Raw genomic sequence first — 18,839 nt, forward strand, 5'->3', positions numbered from 1 at the left:
CCGGCCCAGGCCACCATTGTGGGCCATAAGGTGGACACCCGGAGAAGGGGTGACTGCACAGGCCACCTGCGTCTCAGCCACAGGATGCTCAGCCCCGGGTTCCTAATTCCCAGCCCCTGCTCTGACGACTGAGCCCAGAAAGTTCCCAGTCACAGCGGCCACTGAGCCGGGCAGTGCTGGCAGCACTTTTTCTGTCAGCGGGGTTAAAATGATGCCAGGTGCGTTCGCCAAGGCAAGGCAACAGATTCAGCCAGGATTTGAACTTGGGATGTGTTGGAGGATGGGATGGTGGCCACAGTTACGGTGGGCCTACTGTGTGCTGTCCTCGGTGCTCACAGCAGCAGTGGACATGGTCTTTGATGTCACAGGTGATTGTCCTGGGACCCCTGACAACCCTGAACCCTGTGGGTGCTCAGTCCCCTGTGTGGCACACTGCAGTGCTGCTCAGAGCCTGTGGTTAGCCTCCATAGAGCTCGGTCACCTCTGAACCTAGGGTCTTGATGCTATGGGGAACCATGACTTTGGGGGACTGTGCAGGCAGCAAGCCTTGACATGGGACCCCACTGGTCCCAGGAGGCTTATCTGGACCAGAGCTCCCAGAGTCTGGGCCGCACTCTGACCACAACGCCTGGGCACCCATGGAGCCCTTGGGGGAGGGGAGCAGGGGAGGAGCCATCCAGGGAGGTCCAGCGACAGCCAGGGGATGGGCCCAGCACCAGCTGGTACTGGACATAACCAGGGCAGGGCAGGGCGAGGATCTGGGTCTGTTCCAGGTGGTTCGAACCCTTTGTCATCCAGTGGCTGGATGAGAATGAAGAGGTGTCCCGCGACTTCCTGCACGGTGCCCTAGAGCGGGACAAGAAGGATGGGGTGAGGAGGCTGCTGCCTGCCCAAGCGCTGGTCATCATGACCTCCCTCCCTCCGGGGTCGAGGGACGTGCATGGATGCCAGAGCTGACCCCGAGGTGGGCTGCTCTCTTGGTCTGGCTCGTGGAGCTTGGCATGAGCCCCACAACGCCATGGTCCTCTATCCGCCTCCCATAGGGGTCGGACCTGGCCTCCCTGAGGAGTGCGGTCCCTGGTCTGACCCAGCTTCCCTGCGGATGAGGGCAGGAATCCCTGTCCCCTGGCGTGACTCCCATGGCCCTGGCTGACCTGGCCCCCACCCTGTGCAGTTCCAGCAGACCTCGGAGCACGCGCTGTTCTCCTGCTCTGTGGTGGATGTCTTTTCCCAGCTCAACCAGAGCTTCGAGATCGTCAAGAAGCTGGAGTGCCCCGACCCCCAGATCGTGGGTCATTACATGCGGCGCTTCGCCAAGGTGGGGGCCGGGGCAGGGCCAGGCCAGGGTGGCGGCTGAGGGAGGGGGCAGTGCTGGGTTGGAGTTGGGTTGGAGTCGGGTCGGAGGCGGCTTTGATGTGTTCAGGTTGGGGTTGAGCTTGCCGTTGGAGGCCGGGCCCAGATGGGTTTCGGCCTGCTGTGGGGTGGTTGTTGAGGTAGCACTGAGGGTGGAGTGGCCGCTGGGATTTAGGGACAGTAGAGGTGAGTGGTGGTGTGTCGGGGTCACTGGTTCCAGTGGAAGGTCTGGGCTGTGCTGACCGGAACCTGGAGCGGGAACTGGGTCTCAGTTTGGGACTAGGTCAGGCTGGCGATTAGGGCTGGGCTCATGGGTGGTTCCTGGCCTCGTAGCTTCGTAAAGGGCAGGGTCTGTGACTGAAGCACGTGAGAGGCGGGGGACAGGAGGGTGGCGAGTGCCAGTGCTACGCAGTGAGACCCTGTCTCAAAACAAAGCAAAAATGCCCAGGCCGGCCTGCTGGTCCCGCCTGCCGTCCCAGCTCCTCGGGAGGTGGAGGCAGGAAGATCGCAGCCCAAGGTCTCCCAGGAAAAACGAGACACCAGAAATGCAAAAGGGTCGGTGGAATGGCTCAAGTGGTCAACCCCTGCCTAGTCAATGGGAGGACCTGAGTTCAAACCCTAGTGCCGCCAAAAAAAAAAAAAAAGCCCAATGTACAGAAAGCTGTTGCCCTCCCCTGTGTGTGTCCGTGTCAATGGCTGTCCCTGGCGGGGCTCCGGCCCAGGGACATCTCAGGTGCTTCAGGGCCCCTGTGTCCCCACAGACCATCTGTAACGTGCTCCTGCAGTATGCAGACATCATCTCCAAAGACTTCGCCTCGCACTGCTCCAAGGAGAAGGAGAAAGTGGTGACCTGCAGGCGTCCCGTCCTGTCCCCCCCCCACCCGCACCCCTAGCATTGAGGTCCCCATGTCCCCGTGTGAGGTCTGACCGCTGTTGGGACAAGGGGCGCTGTGTGAGTGTGGCCTGGCGCTTCGGGAGCGTGTGACGGTGCGTGGCCCTGCACGCCCGGGGTGGCGGCTGGTGGTACCTCGTCTCGCTGTGCTGAGCGGTGTGGGCTGCGGTGAGCGTGCAGAGGTGGGAGTGGGCTGTGGCGTGTGTCTGCGTGTATAAGCATCCATGTGTCTGGTCGGGTGTGTTGTGTGTCTGAGTCTCAGAGCGTGTGCGTCTGTGGCTGGGCGCACACCTCAGCATGGCCTGGCCTGGCCGTGGTGAGTGTGTGAGCTCTTGGCCCTGGAGCTGCGCCTGGGCTCCCTCCGCTGCTCCCACCTTCCCTCCAGGGGTGTTACCTCAGCCCTTCCTCCCCACGCCAATCCCTGCCACCTCCCGTTCTCAGAGGACTCTCGGGGACCCCACTTCCCCCAGACACCGAGCCCGAGGCCCCCGAGCCCCTGGGGTGGGTTCCTGGGGACATGGGGGCCTGATTCCCTGTGCGCCCTGCGTCCGCAGCCCTGCATCCTCATGAACAACACGCAGCAGCTCCGCGTGCAGCTGGAGAAGATGTTTGAGGCCATGGGTGGGAAGCAGGTGAGAGGCCCCCGGCCGGAGCTGTCCCCCCCGCAGGCCCAGGGAGTGCTCGCAGCTTGCAGCATGTCACTCGGTTCCTCAGTTTCCTCTCAGCCCCTGGGGTCCCTCTTTGGAGCCAATAGGAAAATGCCCAGCACAGACGTGTGGATGGCTAACCTGACCTGACGCCCATCCCCTCAGCTGGACGCCGAGGCTAGTGACACCCTGAAGGAGCTTCAGGTCAAACTCAACAACGTCCTGGACGAACTCAGCCGTGTGTTTGCCACCAGGTGGGGACAGCTGTAGGGTGGGCGTTGGGAAGGAGGCGACCCAGGCCCTGTGGATCCCAGGCCCCCCAGTTCCCCAGCCCCCCAACTCCCAGGCTCTGACCCTGCACAGCTGCAGTTGCCACAGAGTGGAGGTGAGCAGGGTTCGCACCCTGCTTCACCGCTTGCTCACTGGCTGTGTGGCCGGGGTCATCACTTGACCTCTCTGAGCCTAGTCTGTTTATCTGAAGTACGACTGAGGGCCACAGCAGGGCCTGGGTAGGAGCCTGAGAAGAAAGTGAATAAGGCAGACAAACTGTGCTGGGAACAGGCGCTCAAGGCCTGCAGGTCGGCATGTGTCCTCGTCCCCTGGGAGACAGAGCTGCTCTGAGCCCTCGCTCTGTGCTACAGCTTCCAGCCCCACATCGAGGAGTGCGTCAAGCAGATGGGGGACATTCTGAGCCAGGTGAAGGGCACAGGTAACGTGCCAGCCAGCGCCTGCAGCAGCGTAGCCCAGGACGCCGACAATGTGCTACAGCCCATCATGGACCTGCTGGACAGCAAGTGAGCCACTGGGGACAGGGCAGACGGGCATTGTGTGGGGTGGCCTCAGAGTGGCAAGGGATGGAAAGATGCACCAGTAAACAACTGCAAGATCAGTGGGCAAGTGATCTGTGTAGATGGGGGGATGGACAGATGGAAAGATGGATGGGTGGATGGCTGGGTGGGTGGATGGGTGGGTGGGTGGATGGATGGGTGGATGGGTGGATGGATGGATGGATGGGTGGATGGATGGGTGGATGGATGGATGGGTGGGTGGGTGGATGGATGGATGGGTGGGTGGGTGGATGGGTGGACGGGTGGATGGGTGGACGGATGGGTGGGTGGATGGATGGGTGGATGGATGGGTGGATGGATGGATGGGTGGATGGGTGGGTGGGTGGGTGGGTGGACGGGTGGATGGATGGGTGGATGGATGGATGGGTGGATGGATGGGTGGATGGATGGGTGGATGGGTGGATGGGTGGGTGGGTGGATGGGTGGACGGGTGGATGGATGGGTGGACGGGTGGACGGGTGGGTGGATGGACGGGTGGATGGATGGAACTGTGAGAGGGTGGATGGAGTTAAAGGAGAGGAAGCCAGAACTGAAGAAAATTTGAGGAAATGGTTTCTTAGAAGGCTGTGTCAGGTGGTGGGTGGATCATGTCACTTGTCATAGGTCCAGTTGCCATTTTTTTCTTGTGTTCCCTCTGTAGTCTCCCTGCCCCTCCTGTCCCTCCTGGACTTAGCCCTAGCCCCCTCTCTGTGCCTTGTTGCAGCGTCCTGTTCCAGTTCCTTCTCTACAGTGTTTCAAATATGAATATCTGTGTGTCCTCCCTTGCATATGCCATGACTCCCTACTGCCCCATCTTCATGGTGAGGCCCAGGCCTTTGAAGCCCCTTCACACCTTGTCCTCACACTCATCCTTTTTCCACACACGGCACACACGGGACCCCATCCGAGGCCTGGGGTGCAGTGGTTCTGCCGGGCCTGTGTGTTCACACCGCCCCCGCCCACAGCCTGACCCTGTTTGCAAAGATCTGCGAGAAGACGGTGCTGAAGCGGGTGCTGAAGGAGCTGTGGCGGCTGGTCATGAACACCATGGAGAAGACCATCGTGCTGCCGCCGCTCACCGACCAGACGGTGAGGCCCAGGGCACCTGCAGGTGGGGCATGTGGAGCAATGGTCAGCAAGGCCAGGCCACCTGAGAGTGACAGAAGCCACCCCTTCTGAGGTCATTCGCAGATCAGAGGTCACACATGGCCAAAGGGGTCATCCACGGTCATGTGGGATTGTTCCCAGGCCAGGAGGGTCAAGTAGATTCAAGAGACTTCCAAGCACATAAAAGGTACCAAAAAGAAGCAGGGTCAGCTTGGGGCCCTGGGCCAGCACAGGTCACAGCAGTCATGGGGGTCAGCACGTTCATCAAGGGGCTTGGGGGTCAGACCCATAGACCAGAGAGTTCCTAGAGGTCAGCCAGAGGACATATAGGTCAGAGGTCATGTGCAAAGGTCAGGGCAGCGGGGCCCAAAAAACAGACTGTATGCTGCAATTCCCAGGAACTGAGCTGGCCGCCAAGTAGAGGTGGGGGTAGGGATAGGGACATGGCTGGCACAGGTCCCAGGGAGGTGACAGCCCTGCAACAGCATGGCCTGAGCCTGGACCCACACAAGAGTGGGAGGATTCTGGGGTGGGTAGACACTGGCAAATAGGGCAGCTTGGGTGGGGGTCGGGTGGGCCAGGACTCTGTCCCTGCTGGGCCTTCCCCTCTTGGCATCTTCCCCACCCTCCCTGCCTTCCTGGGACACTCATGGTGCCTTATTCCCCCAACCCCACCCCTCCGGCTGACAGATGATCGTAAGTAGAGTCCCGTCTGTCCGTCTGTCTGTCCGTCGCTCTGTGTCTGGACTCGGCCCATCGCGTCGCTGCATCTGCCCCAGTGTCCCCTCCTTACCCCACGGCCCCCACCCTGCCTAGATGTGCCTGTGTCTGTCTGGGGCGGGGCATGGAGAGGGCGGGGCTGGGAGGACAGAGGCCACGCCCACAGTCCGGTGAGGCCACACCCACCCCATACTGTCCATGGAGGCTCCTGCCTGTGCCCACCCGGGTGTCCAGGTCTCACTATGGTCCCCACCCTCAAGTGGGGTCCCTTGCTAGTGCCACCAGATGCCTGAGTCTCCCCAAAGCAAGGGAGGTGTTCAGAGTCAAGGGCCCCCCTCTGGCCTTCCCCCTGGGCTCTGGACTGTGAGTGGTCCCCCTAATGCAGGCGTTCACCACGAGGACCCTTCCCACCTGCTCAGCTGCAGCCCCCACCTCTGCCTTATGGAAGTCCCCAGCACACTCCGTCCCTCTGTCCCCAGCCTCTGCCCTCCCTCTGCACACATCCTCACCCGAACCCCAGACACACCCAATGGCCACTGGGAGACCGTGTGGCGGGGGCTTTGGGGTCAGGTGACTTGGGGTCAAATCCTGCTCCCCACTGTTGTGACCTTGGCATTGCTTCACCTCCACCCCCTTCATTTCTGTGTCTGGAAAGTGGGTGAATCACAGTGGGTCTGTCAGGGCGGCTGTAGGGCCATAGCACATCCATTCCGGGCACTGGTAGCTCGTGCCTGTAATCCCAGCTTCTCAGGATGCAGAGATCAGGAGGATCATGGTTCAAAGGCAGACCGGGCAAATAGTTTGTGAGACCCTATCTCAAAAAAACACCCACCATAAAAAAGGACTAATGGAGTGGCTTAGATTTAGGCCCTGAGTTCAAACCGCAGTACTGAAAAAAAAAGTCCAACCGTGATGGCGCAGAGACGTGTGGTGGTGAGAGACTGCACTGCGGGTTTGCTGTGCGCCAAGGGTGAGAGAAGGCGCGCACCTCCCTTCTGGTGGGCGCAGCCTAGGGCTCAGCCTGGCCACCGGGGGCCATAGACAGCGCAGGGTAGGAGAAAGATGAAGGGGTTCATAGGGCAGCAACACCGTAACACCAGACTTTGTCACGCTGCTCTCAGCTCCCTTCGTGACAACCCTTTGAGTGAGGTGGATGCTAGTATTCCATCTTTGTCCACAAGGCCAGGCTCCTACTCGAGGCCACACGGTGAGCACTCAGGATTCAAGGTCAGGTGTAATATGGAGCCTGTGACCCCAAGAACTGGCAGCCTTGTGTGTGCACTAAATATGAATGGGTTATATTTTGGGTTGACTTTTCTCTCTGGCTCTCTGGCTCTATTTCTTATCTTTCTATCTCTCTAATCTGTGTGCTGTCTACTTACCTGTGTCACTCTCTCCCGTCCTTAAGAGTCAGCCGTTAAGACACCCTCCCCCCATCCCCATGCAGCCTGGTCACTGGCTCTGGGCAGTGCAGAGTCCCCCGTCCCCATGAGGACAGGAGTGGACCTCCTGGGTCTCACTCTGCAGATGGCTGGTTGATCACCCTGTGACGTTGTCTCTGCAGGGCACCCTCTTGAGAAAGCATGGCAAGGGATTAGAAAAGGTAATGAGGTCCCGTGTGCGTGTGGTTGTGTGTCCATCTGCATGGGTAGGCAGGTCAGCTGGGGTCACAGGCAGCAGACAGGAGCCCTAACTAGTCACATCTGAGACCCGTGCACGGGGACACGAGTTCGTGTGCACAGATGCCTCCCCTCCCCCCCCCCAGCAACACCCAGGGGCTCCAGCTTGGGCTCGGCTGACCTGTGTCCTCCCTGAGGGCCCCTCGCCCTGGACTGGCACACGTTGGCTTTTTATGCTGTGTCTTGTTCTAGTGGTGTTGGTCGTGGGGCGGTGGAGCTACATGTGCACTTGGGCAGAACCACGTGGGGTCCCAGCCGTGTGGGTGTGGGCTGCGGGGCACCTTTGAGGTGTGAGATGCAGAACACGTGTAACTGCATTCATGTGGGCTTAGGGTGGGTGGGTCCTGTGTGATAGTGTGCGTGCGTGCTTATTTGGGGTGATTTCTGCACGCGTGTTTGTGTGTGTACAGAAGGTCCGTGTATGTGCACAGGTGCCCGGTGTGTGCGTCTCCATGCTGAGTGGACTTGCAGGACTTGTCAGTGCATTTTTTGTAGCATCAGGCCTGCAGGGGAAGGCTTAGGGGTTGGGGGAGGAGAGACCCCAAGCCCCCTTTCTCCACCCCCTGCCCCCAAGTGCCCACTGTGGGATCAGGCACATGTCCCAGGAGGTGGGTGGGCGCCTGCAGAATGCCCTGTGGTCAAGGGAAAGTGCTTAGCTGGGGACGGGATCCAGCGTCAGGTCCAGGAACCGGGAGGGAGCTCCTGGGCTGTGCCGTGGGATCGTGCTGTGAGGGGCAGGGAAGTCCCGCTGAGTGTCCCGCCAGTGGCCGGCTGCACTCTGACCTCCGCCTGATTCTCTCCACAGGGCAGGGTGAAATTGCCAAGCCATTCAGACGTAAGATGAGCCTCTCCCTGTCTGTCTGGCTCCCACCCTCCCCACCCCACCCCGCCCTCCACGTCTGTGACTTACTCCTTTGTCTGTCTGGCTTGCTCGTGGGGGGGGTGCCCTGCTCCCCACCAGACTGCAGGTGGGTTGCACAGGGGAAACTGAGGCCCAGGTAGCGGTTCTCTGGGTAATGTCACTCGTAACAACCTTAGGGGATCACAAGAAAGAAAAGCATAGAGGCTGGGGTGGGCACGGGCTGGATTTACCCCGAGCACATCATTGAGACAGCAGTAATGCTGACAGCAGTAGTGCCAGCCAGGACTGGTGATGACAGCTGGTAAACAAAGTGACTCCTTGTACCCCACCTCTGGGTGGGTCCCTCCCCGCCTAAGGCACCCCAGGACCCAGGGTCGCAAGACTCATTTCCTCATGGACACTCACCCTGCCCCCATGCTGACGTGGGTACCCCTGCTTGCCCTGAGAGCCGAGGGATCTGCCTGCTCCCCCGGCTTGGTAATGGGGGATGCTGGGCCTGTGGCTTCTAGGCCAGCACGCTGTCTGCCTCAGCAGTGCCCATGACTGAGACCAGGGAAGCAAATGAGTCCTTTGGAAGTCACAGTGTAGATGGAAAAACTGAGGCTCAGAGAGGTCAAGCCACTTGCCCATGGCCACACAGCAAGGCTGGCATTTGAACCCAGGCCCACCTGTCTGTCTTTTGGAGGGGGGTCACTTATGGAGGCTTGTTCAGGGAAGTCGTCTTTCTTTTAAAGGTCAAACTAACAGCCCCCCAGATTACAAGGTGGATCCTGGAGGGTACAGGTCGTGGGGAGGGTACATTCCACCAGGGCCCCACCTGTGCTGGTCCCGGGGCCCCAACTCCAGAGGCGATGCCCACTAACGCCTCATCTGGGGTTCCCCGCCCACTGTCTCCACAGCCCAACCCTTGCCCGTTTCTCTACTTTATCCCCAGTGCTGGGGTCACGGGCAGCAAGAGGCTGGGTAATGTCCCCACTGGACTGGGAGTTCTGGGGACCATAGACCTCTGTCCTCTGACCAACTATCTCCCTGAGCAGAACTTCTGAACAAGAACTGACGTGGTGCCCAGGGCTGGGTGTCATCGGGTGGCCAGGGCTGGGCTGGGGACCACCCTAACCCCTGTCGTCTGTCGTTATCTGCAGGGAACCCAGATGATCTTCAATGCCGCTAAGGAGCTGGGCCAGCTGTCCAAGCTCAAGGTAGGTGAGGGGCCGGGCAGGCGTGCCAACCATGGGGCGGGGGTCCCGGGGTGCCGCTTTTCACACGAGCAAGAGAGGGAGCCGGATTTGCTGATGTAGGCGGGTCACTTGCTCTAGCGAGTTGGGGACTGTGCACGGCTGAGCTTCAGGTGCAGCTCGGTCCCATGCCAGGTGCCAGGTTGTGCAAAGAGGGACCCACAGTGCACCCTCCAAGTTTAGCAGGTATGAGCCCCAGAGACAGACCGTGACGGTGGGGTCTGCTCTGCCCGCCCTGCCCCTGCAGGACCACATGGTACGAGAAGAAGCCAAAAGCCTGACCCCCAAGCAGTGTGCAGTGGTTGAACTGGCCCTGGACACCATCAAGGTGAGAGGCCAGAGGCTATGCCGGATGGGCCGGATGAGCACCTCGGCTCACCCTGGAGCCCTGAAGTCATTGCATTTGTGCACTTTCCGGTTCCTGGGGTGGACAAGACGGTGGTGCAGGCCTGCTCAGCTTCAGAGGTCAGGCCCGGGATAGGAGGAGGATGCATGGCGGTGGCCGATCCAAGGGGGAGCAGCAGAGGCCTTTCTGCGGAAGGCACCCGGGAGGAGGGTTTTGAGGAGTGCATAGGAGTTCGAGGATAAGCCACTGGGCAGGAGCGGGAGGGCCTGTGCACCAGTGGGCACAGTGAGGCCGAGGACGGCCCAGCGAAGGTGCGGGGTGCAGTCGCTCGCTGCCTCACCTCCCCCACCGCCCCACAGCAATATTTCCACGCGGGTGGCGTGGGCCTCAAGAAGACCTTCCTGGAGAAGAGCCCGGACCTGCAGTCTCTGCGCTACGCCCTGTCCCTGTACACGCAGGCCACCGACCTGCTCATCAAGACCTTCGTGCAGACACAGTCGGCCCAGGGTAAGGGGCGCGCCTCCCACCCTGCCTGCGCAGCCGCTGGCCCCGCCCCGTGACGTCATGGCCAATGAGCGGCCAACTTGCATGGGGCGGGGCCTCTGGCCCCCAAGGTCTCGGAAGGTGGTTTTGAGCAGGTGTCTAGGGACCAGCTCTGGGACGGGACCTCTGACGTCAGGGGCCGGGGAGTGATTGACAGCTCTTAGAGGTGGGATCCTACACTCCGTAGGGCCGTGAGGTGACTGTCATCTGCTGGTAGAATTATGATGTCCCAGGACCAATGAGTGGTTGACAGCCCTGGGTGCGGGACCTCTGTGGGGGAGAGGGGAGAACGGGGATTAACTGTTTGTGATGGGCGGGATCTCAGATGTCCTGGAGGCAAGGACTGATAGGCAGCTCCCGGTGAGACCTCTGGTCCTGGGCCCGGGGAAAGCGCTCTGACGTCTTGGGGAGGAGGGGAGGGGAGGGGTTCCATGTCTCAAGTCCTCTCTCCCTCCGTCTTTGCTTCTGTCTCCTGTTCCTACGCAGTGCTGGGCTGGAGGGTGGGGCTCCGGGGTCCTACGTCCCTCCTGGGGACCCCCTTTCAAAGTTGGCCTTGAGTGCGCAGCAGGCAAGGGTCTGGGCGGCTGGCCTCAGGCTTTGTGTCCACAGCGAAGGGGACGGGTCCCCATCCATCCTGACCTGGAGTGGGGAGTCCAGCCCTTAGCCTGCATCGCCCTGTCCCCCCACAGTCGGCCCAGGGCCTCCCTGGTCGCCGGCTTCATTTTCCTTCCAAGTCTTCGCTGCTTTTACTGTCCTTGGTGTTCCCGGACCCGAAGGCCATCTGTCTGTCCGTCTGTCTGCAGCTGACGTTTCTCTCTCTCTCTCTTGTTTTTCCTCCCTGTCACTCGCTGTCCCCTCTCCGCACCTCCTCCGCCCGCCACTTTTGCACACTTCTCCATCTCCTCCTGTCACTTGCTCCTCCCATCCTCCCCTCCCCATTAGTCCATGGTGGAAAGGGGACTAGGTTTACCCTTAGTGAAGACATTTATCCTGAGAAGGGTACGTGCTGCGCCGCCCGCCCGCCACCCGCGCCCCTCCCGGCCCGGCTAGTAAAAGGCCCGTCCTCCCGCCTCCCGGGGAAGCAAGGACGGCTTGCTGGTTCCACACGGGGAAGGGACGTCTCGAGCCAGGCCTGGGGTCCCCGGCAGGCCCAGGAGATCAAGAGCTGGACTCAGGTCCCGGCTCAGCCATCCGGCACGCTCTTCCTGTCTAAAATGGGGACGGACCAGACCCTGGTTTGTAGGGTGATTGTGAGCAATTCCTGGCACATGATGGACCCTCAGCAGTCCTCCGTGTCCATTGTCTGTCAGAGGAAGAAACCCACTTGTGTCAGGCTCCAACTCGCCCACACCCTGTGCCAAGTGTTTCTTGGCAGATCTCAGAAACCTCCCTACAAGCAGGGGCGGTGGCCTGTGATCCCAGGAGGACGGGTTCCTAGTCAGGGCCAGCCTGGGCCCCATGGCCAGACTCTTGGCTAAAACACCAAACGTCCCCAGCTGCTCCACAAGACGTGCCGTCTATACACGAGGAGGGTCCATGTCAGAGGAAACCCACTGCCCAGGAGGCTCTGTCAGAGTCCGGGCTTGGGGGTTAGTGGGTGGTGTGGGGGACGGAGAGCCCGGGAGCCCCTTTGCTGTGGAACCAGCAAACCATGGGATGGGGGCGTCCAGCACTGCCCTCTTCCCCCCTCTTACTAGCTTCGCCTTGGTCTGACCTCCACCTGACCATCAGTCTCACTCCCTGGCACCCCATCTATACATGGCCCGGATTGAGCTTGCTATGGAGCATCGGCCTGGGGGAGGGGAGGCTGAGCATGTGACTGGGGGGAGGGGCTGTCATGGCCAGAAGGGCGGCCTGGGTGGGCATGTGGCCCAGTGCTGGGCTGAAGGGGGTGTCCAGGCTCCCTGACCCTCAGCCACTCCTACCAGTGAGAGGTAACTGGGATCAACCTCTGACTGAGCCCATTCCCCCTTCACCTCCAACTGTCCCTCTGTCCCTGTCCCCATGCATGGGGTGCTCCAAGACTGGGAGGCTGCCTGGGGGGGGGGTGGGGAGGGGCGTGGTGGGGTGCTGGCGGTCACAGGTCTACAGGCCCGGCAGGATGTCCCCCCATGAGGAGGACATGTCTGCTTTCGTGCAGCCCCCTGGTCAGTCCCCATAAGACTATTCAGGACACTTACGGAAGCAGACAAGGGAAGATTGGGGGTTTGTTACCAGCAGGAATAGCTGGAGCCAGGTCTCCAACGATGCCATTGGTCAGTTTGTCTCTATGGAAACCTATGTAGGGCGGGCTCTCTCCTTATTGGCTGAGCCAGAGAACCAGGACTCATTTCTTACCAGTTACAGCCAAACGCTCAGGTCCAACTCCTATTGGCCCAGTGTGGGTCACCGGCCACCCTGAGCCAATCACTGAAAGCTGTGGGCGGGGCATGCTGTGATTGGATAGCTGTAATTAATCAAATTTCAGTGGAAATTTGAGACTCTAGGGGCAGGGGAGATAAAAGACACCTGAGAAGTGAGGCGGCCAGAGTGTCAGCTGCCATGGCAGTGGGGCCTGGATTGAAGATAGGTAGAGCAACAGTGGGGGCCCTGTTGGGAGGAACCCCGAAGATCTGTCCCACAGAGGGGGCCATGGAGGGCTCTGAGCATGGGCCGTGATCTGACTTGGGGTTTTTGAGGGTGAAAACAGAGATAGGGAGGTCTCTTGTAAGAGTCCAGGCAGATTGTGTTGTCTTGACGTCGGCCAGTAGGGTTGTCCAGTGTCCCTGCACATGGGCAGAGAGGACAGAGAAGGTGTCAGAGCTATGCTGCGGGTCACAGGGTCATGGGAGGAGAAAGTGACCAAAGTGGGTGAGGAGCCTTTTTGTGTGGGACACACATCTGGAAAGTCACTGTCGCAGTTAAGAGAAGACGGCGCCGGTGGCTCACGCCTGTCATCCTGGCTACTCAGGAGGTAGAGATCAGGTGACTTACAGTTCGAAGTCAGCCCAGGCAAATAATAAATAGGGCTGGTGGAGTGGCTCAAGGTGAAGGCCTGGAGTTCAAGCCCAAGTACAGGGGGAAAGAAAAAGACCCAGGGACGAGATAGTGAGTGATAAGAGAAGGCCACGATGTGACATGGCCCACAGTGAGGTGAGGACGAGGAAGGCAATATTAGGCTCAAAGAGGCTGAGAAATCGTCCATAGGCCACACAGCAAGGCAGTGGAAGGCCCACACCCGGGTTTGTGGCTTCCTAAGGGCACCCACCATTCAGGCCCCTTCAAAGCCCTGACAGGCCCATGACCTGGTGCTGCCAGCACATGGTGGGTGGAGGTGACCAAGGTCCTTCTTGGCGGGAAAGCAGAGTTCACATCAGACATCGTCTCCTACCTGCCCAGGCTCAGGTGTGGAGGACCCTGTGGGTGAAGTCTCTGTCCACGTTGAGCTGTTCACCCACCCCGGAACCGGGGAGCAGAAGGTCACAGTAAAAGGTGAGTGGCCTCAGATGGGAGGGGGCATGCCTCCACCAGGGGTTACCAGGTTTGAAGGCAGAAACCAAGCTCAAAGTGGCTTAAGCCAAAAAAATTTTTTTTGTTTTGTACTTGTTTAGAAAACAAAGTCTGGAGGTAGCCAGCTTCAGGCATGGCTGCATCCAGGAGCCCATCCCTTTTGCTAGCTTTAATTTTGTTAACTGGAACACATACTGGGCTGCCTTAACTAATATTTCCAATTTATAATTGATTTTTGTATCTGGGCCCCTGCCATCTTTTGTTGAACACTACTCTACAGAGCCCTGGGCAGCATTGCAGGTAGGGGCTGGGGAAGGCCCAGGGCTCCCTGCCTTTTAAATCCCACTGCGAACTTCTGTGCATCACTTCCTGTCACAGCTCATTGGCCAAAACTCAGTCACATGGCTACACCTAGCTAGACGTGCATCCTGGGAAATGTAGTCTTTCAGACGTCTATTTTGGTTATACAGGGTGGCCCTGACCAGGCCTCCCCTCTGTGTCCCCCAACAGTTGTAGCTGCCAACGACCTCAAGTGGCAGACTTCTGGCATCTTCCGGCCGTTCATTGAGGTCAACATCATTGGGCCCCAGCTCAGTGACAAGAAACGAAAATTTGCCACCAAATCCAAGAACAACAGCTGGGCCCCCAAATACAACGAGAGCTTCCAGTTGTGAGTGTGGGAGCCTTGCCGGGGCGGGGTGGGGGCAGATGGACCAAGGGCCCACCCGCGGGACAGGAAAGATGTCTGATGGGCCAGTGCCCCAGTGAGGGGACAGCATAGTGGTCACCTGAGTGGGTGTCACGAGAGGGAGGTGAAGAGGGCCAGAGGGGGGGATGGGCAGGGTCAGGACAGTGGGAGGTCATTTGGAGGAGTGTGCTCGGCAGTGCAGCTTGAATCGGGCGTGGGTTGGCAGCACACCCAGCGAAGATGGCTTCTCTCTAGCGGAGGGCAAAGGCCCTGGTATTTCCGGGTGGACACATGGCCTGGACATGGGGGGTGGGGCAAGGTTCAGTGGAGAGGGCCTTGTTGGGTGGGTGGGATAAACTAGGCAGGTAGTGAGTGTAGGGTGTCACCTGGGGCGACTAGGGCGTGACCTTGTGAGTGACGGTGGGGGTGGGGGTGACCAGGTGGGGTGTCGTCTGGAGGGGGTGGAGGGCCGGGGCTGGCTAGGAAGAGGACCGGGCAGGGGCGGCCTAGCTGGGGGGATGAGGGCGTGGCCCAGCACCGAGCGGAGCGCGGGACACCGGCACCAGAAGCTGAGGGTCCTAGGGGGAGGGGGCGTGGCCTTGGAGTGCGGTCACGTGGGTGGCGGGGCGGGGCCCGCTCACGCCCCGCCCCTCCCGCAGCACACTGAGCGCGGACGCGGGCCCGGAGTGCTACGAGCTGCAGGTGTGCGTGAAGGACTACTGCTTCGCGCGCGAGGACCGCACGGTGGGGCTGGCCGTGCTGCAGCTGCGGGAGCTGGCCCAGCGCGGGACGGCCGCCTGCTGGCTGCCGCTCGGCCGCCGCATCCACATGGACGACACTGGACTCACGGTGCTGCGCATCCTGTCGCAGCGCAGCAACGACGAGGTGGCCAAGGAGTTCGTCAAGCTCAAGTCGGACACGCGCTCCGCCGAGGAGGGCGGTGCCGCGCCTGCGCCCTAGCGGCGGGGCGGGGCTTAGCGTGGGGACCGCGCCCGGGGCGGGGCGCGGTGGGCGGAGCCTCGCCCAGGGCGCGGGAGGAAGAAGCCACATCTCTCGAGGCCATGTCCCTGAAAAGCCATAGAGGGTCCCAGAGCCAACTGCCGGGCGGGCGCCGTGACGCCCCGGGGGCCACTGGGGTCCTTCCCGGCGTCGTGCAAAAAAACTGGGCGGGAGGCCGGGACTTCAAAAGCACATGCGCCCTCGGGCGCCTCCACGGGCCGGGCGGCTCCGGGCCCCCATCCCCTCAGCAACCCAGTCCTTGCCGTGGAGTCCCACAGCCCGTGGGACGGACGGACGGCGAGACTGAGGCCGGGTTCCCGGTTCGAGGCCTTCCCTGTCGCTGACCCCGCCTGCCCAGCTCCCCCCAGGCTGCTAATCTCCCAGGGCGCCCCGTTTTCTACCAGGGGAGCCCGGGCCCCCACCGCGCCCCCTCTGGTTGCCAAGCGACACCCCTGCCCTCCGCCCACTCCTGACCCAGAGCAGCGACTCGGGGCCCCCAGAGCCGGGCGGTGCCCTTTCCCCAGATAGGGGACAGCAGAGCCCCGGCGCGCGGCTGCGTGAGTGTGTGTGCGCTGCGTGCGCGCGTCCGCGTGAGAACTCGGGCGCGCGCAGCTTGAGTCCCAGCGTCTCCTCCGACGCCGGGCAGCGCCCCGTTCCCCTTCAGCGAAGTCGGGTGTCCGGCTGGGCGGCGGCTCGCGTTTCCGGGCTTGCGGGGAAGGTTCCGCCCCGGCCGGGCACACGTGGAGTGGACGCGGGGGAAGAGCGGCCCGGTGGGCACGGCCGCGGGAGGTGCGGCGCTGTAGATGCGGTGACCTCCGGGAGGATCCGGGGTCCCCGGCGCCGCGCATCCAGGTCCGTGGCCATGGCCTCCTGACCGCCAGCGTCCGGTGTCCCTGAAGCCAGGCACGGTCGGTTCTCCAGCTGCGGGTCCCCGCGGCAGACCGACCTTCGCCCAAGGTGGCGGACGGGGCTGCGGCTCCAGGGCCGTTTGTTGAGTGAATTGCTGCGACTTGCAGGCTGAGGTTGTGCAGTGCCCTCGCGTCCTCACCCGAGAGCTCCTGCTCGTCCGTCGAAACATCTCACGGCCCCCGGCCCTCGGGTCCTCTCCACCCGCCCCTCCCGCGGTCCAACCTCACGCCACGTGCGCGTGCCTCGTGCCAACGCCGGGGCCCGTGGGAGGCGCCACCCCACGGGCCGCTCCGGGACGTGGGCCGCGGGCACCGCGGGCGACAGGGGCTGGGGCGCCGTCCGCACCCCGCATCTGGGCCCGAGCTCCCCAACCCGTTCCCATCAGAGATGCAAAAAACTTCCGCCCGCAGGCCCCGCCCCCAGCCGGTGGGCGTGGCCTCGTCGGATGGGCGGGGCCTCCGATCGCCCCCGCCCCTCGCGGCTCCTAAGAATCGTTCAGGACCAAAGCCGTCCCCGCTGCCCCCTCCGTTTCCTCTTCGCCTTTATTTTGTAAGAAAAAGAAAAACGGACGCTGTCGAGTGAGACCCCCGACCCTGCACCCGCCCCGCCTTCCTCAGCATGTGACTGCGAATGCGAGCGACGTTGGCTTTGTTGTCCCTGTTGTCTCCCTTTTCCAATGTCGTCCGACGCCTGTGACCCAGGCCGCGCGTGCATGGCGTTGAGATGTTTTGCACCTCGGACATTTTGGTCTCTGTACAACATTTTATTAACAGCAGACATTAAAAAAAAAACAGGAACCGCTCACAGCCTGGGTGCCTGGTGTCCTTGCGTCCCCGTCACGAGCGCGGGGACCGTGGGGGGGGGCCTTGCACCAGAAGTCGCTAAAAGGCGAAAACCCCACTTCCCTAAGCTGAGCTAAAGGTGGGACAAAAAGAGGCTCAAACCTCGGGGTTTTCCCCAAACTCGGCAGTTCCGCTCCCGACTGACGCCCTGGGGAGCTGTCGCTTGTGCCTGGGTTGAAGGAATAGTATGCAGCAGGGAAAAAGGATGCGTGATGGGCCAGCGGCGGCCACCGTGCAGGTTACTTGACTGCTTGCTTGTTTCTTGATTCGCTTTTTGAGACACAAGTCTGACTGCAGCCCAGGCCGGCCTGGAACTCGTCATTCTTCTGCCTCCCTAGCGCAGCGGTGTCCTTCACCAGGTGTGCGGAGGCGCCATGAGCCCGGGCGTGCGAAGGGGCCTGGGCTACATGGTGAGAGAGACCCCATCTCAAAAAAAAAAAATTGGTGAGAGAGAAGGGGGACGGTGCCCAGTCCTCACAATGGAGTGGCCTTGGTGACCTGACCTGGAGCAGCGTCGCAGTCTCAAGCCACTCTTGCAGAAAGCCTGAGAGGTTTTTATTCTTATTTTCCTGGAACTGAGGCTGAACCCGGGCTTCCCCCGTGCTCGCCAGGAGCCACGGTCGTGTTTAATGGGTTCACAGTCCCCTGCCCCTGTGCGCGGCCATCCTGGGCCCAGCCACCCACGAGGGGAAAATGGGGTACAAACACCCGCGTCCATGCTTGTTGACCTCACAGACGTCTTCGATTTCCTTAAGTGACACATTGTGACAGCTTCGCACCAGCAGTCATTTTGTAGCAGGGTTCTAAATCCAGAGGTGACCAAGCATTTGCGGAGTTTGGGATTTGGGGGGGGGGTCCTAGAGCCGGTTTCGGGGACACTGGGGACCTGCTGTATTTCTCATGCAAGTGGGTGAGGCCGGGAGGGTTTAACCAGCAGCGTAGGAGCCCGCCTGGGATGGGGCTGGTTTTGCTGGGAGGGTTCTCATCCCCCCGCACCATCCGTGACCTTTGTGAAAAGCACCCTCGAGCTTTGGTCTTGCTCTGGTTTGGTTTTTGCAGGCGCCTGGGTCTGAAGTCAGGCAGTCGCTCTGTCCACTGAGCCAGGCCCCCGCCTTTTGTGGTTTACTTATTTTCCAGGCAGGGCCTCCATGTTTGCGCAGGTCTGTCGTCTGCACCCAGAGCCTCCGCCCCACATGGCTGGGATTATAGGCGTAAGCCTCCATGCCCGGCCTTGAGCAGCCGCTGGGGCTGAGGGAGGCGGAAGGCTTCCAGACAGCAAGCCAGACCTCAGATGTCAGTGAAAAACCAGAATTTAATAAAAAAATAAGCAAGTCATTCAAGACCTGACCCCGCGAGCGGGTGGGTGGTGTCGTCCTCGCTGGTTTGGCTTTAAGGCACGAGGACCCCGGGGTCACTGCTGGGAACGTCCTGCCCGGGGCAAGGACAGCGCCCCAAAGCAACAGAGCCCCAGACACACGACCTCCCCCCGACAGGGACCTGACAATACAGGAGACCCCACACCTGAGACGTAAGGACAGGGACGCCAAGCACATGCAGCCAGAGCAGGCAAGGGAGACCCAGCCCCACTGCCCTGCGCCCCGGCCCAGGGGACCTGACATGCGGCCACTGGGACCCGGCGGCGACCCCAGGCGGGGGACGGTGTCCTTCCTCCAGGCAGTGTGTGTGGGGGGTCTGCACGCA

At 61.2% G+C, this 18,839-nt stretch overlaps 1 protein-coding gene across 6 annotated transcripts in view; it reads left to right on the forward strand.

The window, feature by feature from the left end:
- The window catches only part of LOC141420285 (protein unc-13 homolog A), a 41,476-nt gene extending 26,069 nt beyond the window's left edge, over nucleotides 1–15,407 (forward strand). For 2 of the 6 annotated variants that reach the window (XM_074064559.1, XM_074064560.1), the window contains 15 exons: nucleotides 774–870; nucleotides 1,175–1,318; nucleotides 2,115–2,198; nucleotides 2,800–2,877; nucleotides 3,058–3,146; nucleotides 3,534–3,686; nucleotides 4,685–4,808; nucleotides 7,111–7,149; nucleotides 8,031–8,060; nucleotides 9,230–9,286; nucleotides 9,570–9,650; nucleotides 10,028–10,175; nucleotides 13,590–13,682; nucleotides 14,211–14,370; nucleotides 15,048–15,407. In XM_074064559.1, coding sequence (XP_073920660.1) covers nucleotides 774–870; nucleotides 1,175–1,318; nucleotides 2,115–2,198; nucleotides 2,800–2,877; nucleotides 3,058–3,146; nucleotides 3,534–3,686; nucleotides 4,685–4,808; nucleotides 7,111–7,149; nucleotides 8,031–8,060; nucleotides 9,230–9,286; nucleotides 9,570–9,650; nucleotides 10,028–10,175; nucleotides 13,590–13,682; nucleotides 14,211–14,370; nucleotides 15,048–15,348 — 1,678 coding nt within the window. In that variant the 3' untranslated portion in view covers nucleotides 15,349–15,407. Of the gene's footprint in view, nucleotides 1–773; nucleotides 871–1,174; nucleotides 1,319–2,114; nucleotides 2,199–2,799; nucleotides 2,878–3,057; nucleotides 3,147–3,533; nucleotides 3,687–4,684; nucleotides 4,809–4,910; nucleotides 5,176–5,516; nucleotides 5,671–7,110; nucleotides 7,150–8,030; nucleotides 8,061–9,229; nucleotides 9,287–9,569; nucleotides 9,651–10,027; nucleotides 10,176–13,589; nucleotides 13,683–14,210; nucleotides 14,371–15,047 lie in introns of those variants that run through there. The other 4 variants (XM_074064561.1, XM_074064564.1, XM_074064562.1 and 1 more) reach the window with 3 other exon arrangements.
- Nucleotides 15,408–18,839: the final 3,432 nt, after the last annotated feature.

The sequence above is a fragment of the Castor canadensis genome, unplaced genomic scaffold, assembly GCF_047511655.1.
Source record: "Castor canadensis unplaced genomic scaffold, mCasCan1.hap1v2 HAP1_SCAFFOLD_88, whole genome shotgun sequence".
NCBI classification, from domain to species: Eukaryota; Metazoa; Chordata; class Mammalia; order Rodentia; family Castoridae; genus Castor; species Castor canadensis.